Source organism: Tigriopus californicus, chromosome 7 (assembly GCF_007210705.1).
Source record: "Tigriopus californicus strain San Diego chromosome 7, Tcal_SD_v2.1, whole genome shotgun sequence".
Taxonomy (NCBI): domain Eukaryota; kingdom Metazoa; phylum Arthropoda; class Copepoda; order Harpacticoida; family Harpacticidae; genus Tigriopus; species Tigriopus californicus.
The window spans coordinates 13,665,384-13,676,790 of NC_081446.1; the positions used below are offsets into that span (position 1 = coordinate 13,665,384).

Below are 11,407 nucleotides of genomic sequence, written 5' to 3' on the forward strand. Positions count from 1 at the left end.
TTTTACCGCTGCGGTTCAAACTCCACTCTAATGAAGGTCCTCTTTCCTCGACATGACTTACTAATATCCATTAGAGCAAAGTCAAATTAAGAGATCTTCTTCCTTTTTAGAAGTGGAAAGCGTTGTTGGAACTTGTCGACTTACATGGTGGTTCATCTTGGGTGCACTCATAGTCATCTTATTGCTCTTGTTCACATGTTGCTCATGTATTTGCTTGCCGTGTTGTTGCCTTTATGATTGCTTTTCATCTTTATGCTGTTGCTGTTGTTAGAAATCACCAATGATGCATATTGTGGAACAATCATTTTCCAATCCACCTCAGGACTTTACTTATCTTGTTGGCAATGTTCAAAAGTGACAGAATCAGTGGGCATTCCATTAATGTTTATAACACTTCTCTTTGGACCTCGAAATTGAAACCTGACGAACTGTGATGAACCATGCAACCAAATCTTCCAATGAAATACAACGAAAGATCAAAACAAGAAGTTTGATTCTACGTCTCAAAAAATGATATCCGAGGGAGGCTGTATGATTGGATCACGACCCTGCCGGTGGCATTGGACAATTCCTATTGAAACTGCTTTGCAGACCTATTCAATATCACTGAGAATGATCACTCAGACTGTATTAAATGAAAGGAAATAGCTAGAAATCTTACTCACCTTTACATTACCGGTAGTGTTCAAGATCAGTCCGAGACCTTGTCGATTTTCTTCACAAGTACATTTACGGAGAAACATAAAGTCTTGCATTGTTTGGGCATAGAGCACTTAATGGTTTGGACTAGGACTCTCTAGTAGTAGAGTACAAGCATCAAAAGCAACTCTGACGAGTGCAGCTTCCAAGATCCAAGAAACCGTCGAGAAAAAGTCGTCGGAAGCAAAAAAGCACGCATTATCACCTAAAACTGCTACAGGTTCGTTTCACAGACCATATAATGATTATATGATCTGTGGTTCGTTTGTTACAAACGACGGCGTCTGGGATCTTGAAGGCTGCGCCCGTCAGAGGACGCTTTTCATGCTCGTGCTCTACCACTACTACAGAGTCCTAGTTTGGACAACTTTTACCAATATCATTGGGAAATTGCTAGTTCTCTACGGCACCTCGTTTTTGGAAAAACATTTCGCTTTCCAGATAGAACTTCTGGCTCTGGGAGGCACAGCAAGATAAGCTACGTATTACGAGTAAATATGTATGTAGAAGCAAAACCTTTCCCAAGAACGGTTATTGCTAAGGAAAAGTAAAGAAGGCAATAAAATCTTAAAATGGTTTCGTATTAAACTTATGCGTAGCCTCATATGCGCCTTCCTGGACATAACATAGAGCATTTGACCTGCTTTTTAGACATGTCTAGATCATAACTTACACAGTGGGTCACTATTGAAAGAAACAGGCAATTTTAAGTAAGAAGTATAAACAATTCATTTTTATTGGTTTCTAGTTTTCTTTCTTTTTCTTTGGTTTATAAACCTATACACTCACAAAGGGTTAGATTGCTGCATGAATTGTTTACAAATATTTATATCGTTTGCATTTTACGATGTTTGTGAATGCAAATAATAATAATCTTTATTGTGACCCTTGGTCATGTCATGGCGTAAAAGTAACCATAAAATAAAATCTGATGTATATACATTAAATAAAAACTATATAAATAAGGATAAAGAAGGGCCTGTTCTTTTAAATTTTTGGAAGATCGACCCTTTTCAAAAGCAGGCCATGAGCGATAAATACATCATGAATTAATAATGGCATCTTTTTCATTTAAAAATAATGGAAGAGTGAGCATTATTTTGGATTATTGAAATAATGATGCTTTCACAAACATCTCATGACTAGCTCTTGACTAAAGGGTTGATCAGGAATTTTCGTCAAAAAACTTTGCCAAGTCTGGCTTCAATGCTAATTGATATGCCTTGAATGAAATGTGTTGTCAGGGCATCTACATTTTGATTCAAAGTTACAACATTCATGATTCAGGCCATGGTAGTGCTAAAAAAGGAGAAAAGAATAGCAAACGGCCTACCCAGGACTGACCAAACGGCACATCACACACATTTTGCCCCTGGTGGTAAGAAGATGATGAAATCACCTAATTCTTCAAAACCATTCTTAAAAAGAATTTGACTAAAGGAAACAATCGTGAAATGAGACAAAAATGTTAGTGGAATTTGCCTCTGATCCCTTGTATTAGAATTATTAGTTATTAGGAAGGCATTTTCCCCATAGAACTGAATCACTCCCATGTAGAAAATGACCGAAGACCATTACGGTTTTTATGTTGTTTGCACTATATTTATCTTCGAATTGTTATCTAAGGTGTAGAGTTCGTTTCAGTTCGTTTGATTGAATTGGTCGATAGTTAGATGTGACTAATAACTGTTGTGTTGATTGTACGTTGGTTAGTTCATTTCTTTGAGTTTGTTCAAAGTTCCTTGATTACTTGTTTATTGTTGCTGCCACTCGAAAATGCAATGTGTGACAAAGAGTATAGGCATAAAAGAAAAAACACGAATGATTTGGAAGATAGAGAGTATTCAAGAAAAAAACACAGCCGCCAAGCGCCACTATCTCGGGCGTAGAAGATGGGCACAAGTACAGTTTAAGGTACGTAAAGCTCTAGGCACAGGTAACTGGCATTTCATACACAAATAGAGGAAAGGGCATTGAATAGTGAAATTAGTCCGATTCTCTTCCCCTGGCGCCTACTAGGAACTATAGCGCCAGCCAACTTCTTGAAGGACAAGACACTTTGAGCCATACGAGTACTCATGGGAAGCGAGTTCCACTGATCCACGGTCTGCACGAAGAAGAAATTCGACCGGGGAGAAGATTTTGCGAAAGGTTTACTAATCTCTCGCTCCGCAACACATCTGGTGATCCTTTCCGACACGTCACTCACCATCCCGATCACGTCATCCGTCGAATAGACATTCCTGACAGCGATGCTTCCATTGAATATTTTGTAAAAAATGACCAGATCGCTATCAATCCTCCTCTATTCTAATGAAGGCAGATCCCACAAGCGCAACCGTTCCGGATATTCCAATCCAATGGCCTCTACCGAAAGCCTCGTCATTCCTCGTTGGACAGACTCCAAAACCTCACGAGAATATTTCAGAGGTTGAGACCAAGCAGAGGATGCATATTCAACTAATGGTCGAACGTCGATGGTGTACAAAGGTTTGAGCACAGAGAGGCGCCGAGCGGAGAAAAACCGTTTAATAATTCCAACCACCGAATTAGCACGACTTGCCACTTTGGCACAGTGGGCCGAGAACGTCATTTTTCCGTCATAGTGGATGCCCAGGCCCTTTTCTTGCTCAACCTCGGATATTGGGCCACCACCCAGGACATCGATTGGCATGGCTTTCATGCTCTTGGTAGCATTGAACACCATACGGTTCGAAAGAGACTGCCCATGAATTTGATCCAGAGCACATAGCAAATCGATTTCATGACGTACAAATGAGATGGCACAAAAGATTTTGGAGTCATCGGCGAATTTGAGAGAACTCACCGGCTTGTTGACAACCAGATCGTTACACTCCCTTGAGCAATTCCAGAAGACACATTTTGCCAATCCGAAGAGACCCCATATAAAGTAACCCAGAGAGTAACCCTCTCTACCAATCAGTAATTAATCCACCTCAACGTCATCCCCCCAATACCCAACTTAACAAGCTCTCCAAGCAAAACTTCATTGTTGACTTTGTCGAAAGCTTTGGTAAGATCAAGATAAACCGCATGAACCTCCTTCCCATCCTCCATCAGCGGCGATACAAATTCGTTGAACTCGAGGAGAGTGGTCGTGCATGATCTCCCGGGAAAAAGATCATGTTGATCGTCTCCGAGAAAAAGCTCAAATTCCGATCCTTCACGAAACGTTCCATGAGCTTCCCACAAACGCTGGTTAAGGATATTGGACGATAGTTTGAGGTCTTTCGCTTGTCACCCCCATTTTACTAAAGGGAAAATATTTGCACATCTCCGATTTAACGGCACCTCCCCAGACGACATAGAAAGAGAAAAAAACACTGAGAGCGCAAAGGCAACGGGTTTCCCCAGTCACTTCAGCAGGCTGGCTGATATACCATCAGGTCTTGGATTGGACGAAGGTTTTATAACCTTGACATGTTTGAGGATCTTACATGTGTCAAATTCGACCCTTACGTTGCTCCCCCCTGGATCTAAACAAACACCCACATCTACTCACCTATCACAGGGTTCGAACACAGACGAAAAATAATTATCAAATTCTTCAATCTTAGTATGGATATCGCTAATTAATTTCCCCACGTCATTTTGAATTGGTCCTACTTGAGATCTACCAGGTTTTTTGAAGTACCCGTAAAATGATTTGGGGTCCTTAAATTTCGTCACCTTCTCTTCGTACTTGTCTTTCCCTCTGCGTATATCAGATTTTACAATTTTAGCATGACAGGCGTGTTCCCTCTTAGGTTCCATTCTACTGGGCGACCTAAGCTTTGCCGAAATTCTTAACCAATTACAAAGGAACTCGGGATTTGGAAAAATGGGGAAGTCCAATATATGAATTATTCAGTGTACAGTACATAACTTCCATTTGCATTAATTTACTTTTTCAAGACAAGGTTGGAGTTGGACAACAGCTTTCCGCACTTTATCACCAGAGATTTTGGCCCAGGCCTTCTTTAAAGATATCTTAAGAGCCTTGATGCAGTTGTGGGATTTTGAGCAGGCCATCCCCTCCACACGCAACCAGAACTAATAATCTAATGGATTATGGTCGGGGATGAGGGGGGCCCAGAAGGTCTTGGGCCAAAAGTAGGCAAGGTTCTTAGTCAAGAACTGTTGGGTGGTCTTGGCCATGTGGGGTGGGGCGCCGTCTTGTTGGAAGCAATAAGTCCCTATCGGATACTGATACTTCAGCCAAGGCATGACCCAAGTTTGGAGTAGCTCCTGGTACACTGCTGCATCAATTTTCTCCTTTGCTGGTATAAACATGGGTGGGTAGATATGGCCATCTGATGAAATAATGCCCAGGACCATTACCTTGGTCTGATTCTTGATCTTTTGGGGGCAACCCAGACTCCCACCACTACCTCTAACTGAACGAGATGAAAAATAGCGATCATTCTGTTGATTATGGACTGCATACATGCAAAAAAAAAAATCATCTCTAAAGATGACCAAAGTGCCTGGATGTAATTTGAGCCAGCTCAAAAAAGCCTTGCATGCTCCACCCTTCTTGCCATCTATGTTGGAGACATGTAGTGATGTGGCACGACAGCTCTATTCTTCATGCCAAGGTCATCAGATATCAACTTCCTCACGGTGAAGCGACATTTTGAAGTCCTTAGCCAAGGATCTGGCTGTGCGCCAGGGGTTGGGTTCGATTCTGGCCCTCACTACCCTGACATTGGCCTTGGTCCTCTTAGTCCCCATTGGACCACCTCCATGTCGAGCCTTGACATCTACAATAGCCTTAAATTTGATCTGTAGACTCGGGCTTTTGAGCTCCTATGCTCCTTGCTGATGATGTTCAGAGACTTGCCCGAGTCAAGCTTGGAGATGATGTCCCTCCTTACCTCCTCAGTGTGAGCCATTACTCTCAAGTTGATGTTTGAGCTTTTCGGCAAGTAATTGATAAGGTATCTGCCAAATTTGAATAGTAATCAACCGACAAATTCAAAGCACTTGGAAGAGTAACGCCACTTACCTCGTACCCTGTTACAGGTGTCCTTGGATGACCGCTCTAAACTGGTTTGCTAGTACCGAAAAGGAACGTAGAGAAGTAAGATATCCTGGTTGTGGGAAACTGCTATTGCTTCCACTTTTGTCGAATCTGGCCGAACACCTTGACTGAAACCTGCAAATTTCACTTCTTAACCACATACAAACTTTTCCTTTGAAACTTTGATACCATGTTCGCGGCACTTTTCCAATACTGCACGAATTTTCCATTAAAGAACATCTGTGGTTGGTGCTTGGACGACACGAGTTTTAATACTCCAGATAGACCCTGAATTGCTACGTCAGATCTATGATACCATTCGGCAGAACTCGGGTTGTATTAAGTCCCATGGGAGCTCTGTTGTAGTGGAATCTTCCAATAAGCAGAAGAACCGTAGTGAGGAGTGAACTATCCTCGTCTAAAGGAATCTGATGATATTCTTGAAGACCATCCAATAGGCACCTTTAAGCTACAGCTGACTGATGACGTCATCTTCAAAAGCAAAGGTAAACAAATCTCTTGGGCGGTCACTTTTCCAGCGCTACTAGGACTATTGAACACATGTAGCATTCATTCCTCCAAAATTTCAATGAACAATGTCGCCAAAGCCAGGTAGTCCTTACTGTTTAGTGGTTTTGGGCCATCATGATCAAAACTCCAAAGAATAATCCACAATGGAATCTATGGATTGAAGCTGTTCTGCCATTACACTCAACGTTCAAGAATTCTGGAAGGATGGATGAATCGCATCCACGGGAGTCTCTTACAATCAGTAGACTCGGGCAAATTTTATTCAGAGTGGCCAACTCTTCTTAAAGATGATGTTCACCCACCCTTTTAGCCGTCCGCTTTTCCGGATTGGCCGAGGATAGGGATCTCCTTCCCAAATTCCAATTTGATTTCCAGACCAGCCGCTCTACCACCTCGGTAGTTACTCTCCTCTATAAAATTGTCCAATCTTTGTGGATCTCTCCTCAAGCACCTTCAACCCAACTTTCCTCCACCAACCATCTCAAATCATCAATAGTCAAGGCTAGGGCTAGGATCGAAAACATTTCCAATCGACTTCCAATCAAGAATCTTCCCTCTCTAATAGTTCTTCAACTCTTCCGGACCTACATCAACCCAATTTTCCTCTACTGCCTTCCGCTCAATCCGCCCTCAAATCCGCCGATGCCACCTTCACCAAATTCCTCAAACGATTTCTGTGCGTTCCCCAATATGCCAAAAATGCATGGAAGTATTTTTACAGCCAAACATCGGGCTGACCAGGTTAGTGTCCCAGTGTTGGGAACCTGACCTTTCCGGAGGTGATGTCCGGACACAAGTTGTCCTTCTCGGTCAAGGACGTACTAACACCCTACTGTCCTTGGCCTGACATCCCTTCGGAATATTGGCGGTCACGCACGTTTTTCCGGCTCCGGTCCAAATGTCATCAATGGCGGGAGCTGAAACAGGATCTGTTCAATCTGACCCACCCAATCTTCTGTACTAATCAAGATTTTCATCGCTTGTCTCTACCCAACTGTTTATGTACTGGCTGTGATTTGATTCTCCTCTTCACTTTTTTCATGTAGACTAAGCTCGAAGTATGGAACCCTCCTAACAGGGGATATTGGCCGTATAGACAAAGTGCAAAGAAGAATCCCTAAGTGGCACAATTCTTATCCGGGCAGAATATCTTCACTTTCTTCAAACATTAAAAGTGAGACGTACTTTCTTGGACTTCCCTCTTATGTTGAAGGTGTGCTTAAGACTGTTAACAATATCACTTCTTTGGGATCACCAATCTTTGCAATCACTTTTCTTAGCTCGTGAAGGATCAGATTTGATGAAGACGCGCAAATTAGAAAATGGGCCTTTTTTGGAATGAAATGTCAAATCTCGTGCACGTTACCATTCTTTTTATGCGTTCTGCTTGTATATGGAACACTTATGCTTGAAACATTCTTGAACAGTGAGTGCGTTTAAAAAACTTTTTTTCTAGCATGGTTCTAAATTATTAGTCCATTATTAAACCCCTTCTGTTATCATCAATTCGATGTTTGAGTAGTTCACACAATAAACAATTCTAGTCATAATTAGTGTGATATCTCATTCTAGTCGGGTATTTTATCGTTCTCACCATTTAATTCAAATTTTCTGGAATCGATTTCTGCCTGCAAGTGCTCATCTGCTTGTATTCATGTGGAAAGGTGTAAGAAACAAATTCAGCATTTCAAGATACTCGACTTCACCCGCGAAACCTTTTGCAACATAATGACATAACGGTTCAGCTTGCTCAATTATTTACATAAACTACAAGATTCGAGTCTGATTAATAATGGTTGACAATAAGCATTAACCTAAGATTCCAGTCAAGATGGAAGACGACTGTCGCAAGAATCTCCGTCGATTTGATTAAGCTATTGTATTAGGAAATGAGATGTGACAAGTGAAAGCCCAAGAACGAATCAAAATGGAGGTTTCGTGACCATTTTTCTCAGAAGGTTGAGTTTGACATCTGCTTAAAGGTCCCTATTGGGCAAAAAAATGGATGCAGTATCAATTATATTGATAATGTTTCGACTGTAAGGGAATGGAAGGGATTGGCCTTTTAACGAACTCATTGAGCTGCGATAAGTCCGTGACCAAACGTACTCCGACTTTTCCATCTCTCTAGGGCACAAAAAATGCTGGACTGGTCCAATCGGTTAGAGCACGATAAGAGGGCTATATGATACCAGAAACAATAATATACCATCGCCTCTTCATCCTTAAGAGCTTTGGTCGCATACTTTGGGGCATAATTTCCATGTCACATAGCTGTATCTTCATTTGAGGGCCTGCTACATACATTTCAACTAGGTTGTCCCTTAAAACATCTTGAAAATCCGAAAACATCGGATTCAAATCCAAATCTTAATTGCGTCAGTCCATCTATGAAGCTAGTGCGTTTGTTCCAGCTGACCCTCTAAAGAAATCTCCGGGAAGGACATGTAATTTCGCTTGCCATCTAACCAAAACAGTCTCGTAAACATCCGAGCATGACATTGCTTTGACATATATGTCGTCTTGATGTTATCAATGGAGAGATTGAATTCAAGGAATCCCTCGCAATTCAAGGTGTCGCCATTTGCTCCGGTTAATGTGAGCTCTCCTTGAATGACGGGGATTTCATATTTTCTGACCAAACAGGGAAAAATGATCCTCTGCGTTGCTCCTGTGTCAGGTAGGGCATCAAAGGTGAAAATCTTGCCTTTGAGCGGGTCTAGTTGGACATGTAGTCTGGGTGTAGGAGTGAGGACGTTTGAAGTTGCAATCTGTAAAGTTGCTGTGCGTTCACCTTGTGCTCTCTAATATCAGAAGGTTGCGTGTTCAAATCACGTCGGGGTCACCACTTTAGCCGGAAATAAATCTCGACATCCGACTCAGAGTTTGAAGCGGAAAAGCTAATTGTTTATTCTTTTCAGTGCGATCGAGCCGCCCTCTCTGGGTCGATACTCAGGGTCGCCACAGGTGAATACTTTTTATTACTGATGTGAAGCAAGCACCGACAGGGCAAGTAGACCGGTGCTTAACTTGCCCAAGTAGGAACTTGACCCAACTTGGGTTTGTACTTGAGGGGAAAATGGTGTGGCCAAACTTACGTGAATAGTTTTATAACAGGGCAAATTAAATCAACTTATACAGGAAAAGCAATAATGTGCACCAACAGTGATGCTGCAACGTGNGCAATCTGACGTTAAATACGAACAAACAATCCCCATTTTGCGATTTTCCTGAGCTAACCATCTGGGCTCACAACGTTAGCAGCGTATCCCTGCTTGGCTTAAGCTTGCCCACAGATCATATAACGACATTATATGGTCTGTGAGCTTGCCCAAGTTCTAGTACTTGGCCAAGCTCTGCTTGTAAACAAGTAGAACTTGGGTGTCTGTGATGACTTGCTACTTGCCCTTTTCCCATCAGTACTTTTTATCCCTGAGAAGGTTTTTCAGGTTGGCGAAAACTAGCTCACTTTTAAACAATGCACGGTGATATGATCTCAATCACCAACATCAAAAGTTCAATGAAAAATAATCTTGAATCAATTTTAGCTGATGTGGTTATAGAAATATGTAGACAGTATGATTTTTGGGCAACATTTTGCCCTTGTTTTTAACTGTATACTCATCTGCGAATCTTTTTGTGCCCCAATGAGGTCATATCACGGCTCCCTGAAGCAACGATGGATAATCAAGTTTTTCTGAAATGGACAGTTATTTTTAATCTAGGGGACAAGTACTTGTGCTAGTTCGTATTCTTGAGTCTTGTGGTGGAATAGATACCATTTTGTGAGCTTCAATCACTTCGTTAATGATATTGTTGTCTGTTTGCAATACTCCAGCCACGCCAAGTAGTCCGAAACCCTCACCAAAGACGAAAGCTAAAGCCGTCAAATCGTATCAAATTTGATGAGACAAATTAATGCAGAAGTGATAGTTTACCTTATCAAAGCAGAAACAACATTGAAAGTTCGAGGTCAAGATAAAAATCATCACTGATCAATGTGTATTTGGTCTCTAGAGTATTCCAAGTGACCTTTAATTGATCAACGAGGTGCCAAGAGTATTTTCAAGCATATGGGCCTTTATTTCGAAGTGGTGGCCGACTTCTATTTCATAGCCTTTCCGAAATAAGGCATCATCTTTACGTTGATGCTTCATGGATGTTACGGCTAGTCTCGATGGCCCCTCTCCTTACGTATGACACTTTTCGATTATTCCGGAGTCGGGTATATTCTTTTTAAACTAACGATTACAAAAATGTCGAAAAAATGTCCACGTCAAGGCATCAATGAAGTTATAGAAAACTGGCCGCTAGGGCCTATTTTGGCGAGGGGTGAACGCTTAGAAGCGGGAAATTCAAACCTACGCGCCATCCTCCGACATCTGGCTCCCTCCGAGGCTTTCAATAAGTCTTGGCTCCTCTTCACTCTTCTCATCTCCACCTTCATCACTTATCGCTCGGGCATCATTTCCCTTGGAGTTTCGCTCTTACAGAATGAGCTTGTTCACCGGACGATGATACCTTGGTGTTGTGAAGGTCTTCAGATCACGAGTATTTCGATCGCCAACCCTTATTTGAGCACTTCTCACAACTCCAGAACTATCAGGGTAAGTCTCCAATACCTTTGCCAAACGCCAGGTATTCCTTGGGCATTGGTCATCTCTCAGAATAACGATGTCGCCCACTTCCAGGTTTCTGGTTTCCCGAGTCCACTTCTCTCTTAGTTGCAAAGATTCGAGATATTCTTTTCGAAACCTTGCCCAAAATTGCTCCGCAAGATACTGTCTGCGCCTCCACCGCCGTCTACAATAGACATCATTTTTTAAAAACTGGCCTGGAGGTGGTAGGATCAATTTGGTTTTTTGAGTAAGAAGCATTGATGGAGTTAACGGTAGAGGACTCTCAGGATCGCTTAGGCAGTCGACAGTAAGAGGTCTGGAATTTATAATGGCCTCTACCTCACACATTAGGGTTCGGAAACCCTCATCGTTGAGTATGCGACCATGATCCCGCATTACAGATGACAAGCTGGCCCGGATGGCCCGGATCTGTCGTTCCCAAACTCCCCCAAAATTCGATGCCGCCGGAGGGTTACGTTTCCAGCCTTCATAATCCGTCCCCTGCTCTTTTAGGAAAGAGCTAATTGCTTCCGGA

General features: G+C 42.2%; 1 protein-coding gene across 2 annotated transcripts in view; it reads left to right on the forward strand.

The window, feature by feature from the left end:
* The window catches only part of LOC131883136 (uncharacterized), a 6,455-nt gene extending 5,967 nt beyond the window's left edge, over window positions 1-488 (forward strand). For both annotated transcript variants that reach the window (XM_059230502.1, XM_059230501.1), the window contains one exon: window positions 111-488. In XM_059230502.1, coding sequence (XP_059086485.1) covers window positions 111-271 — 161 coding nt within the window. In that variant the 3' untranslated portion in view covers window positions 272-488. The remainder of the gene's footprint in view (window positions 1-110) is intronic.
* Window positions 489-11,407: the final 10,919 nt, after the last annotated feature.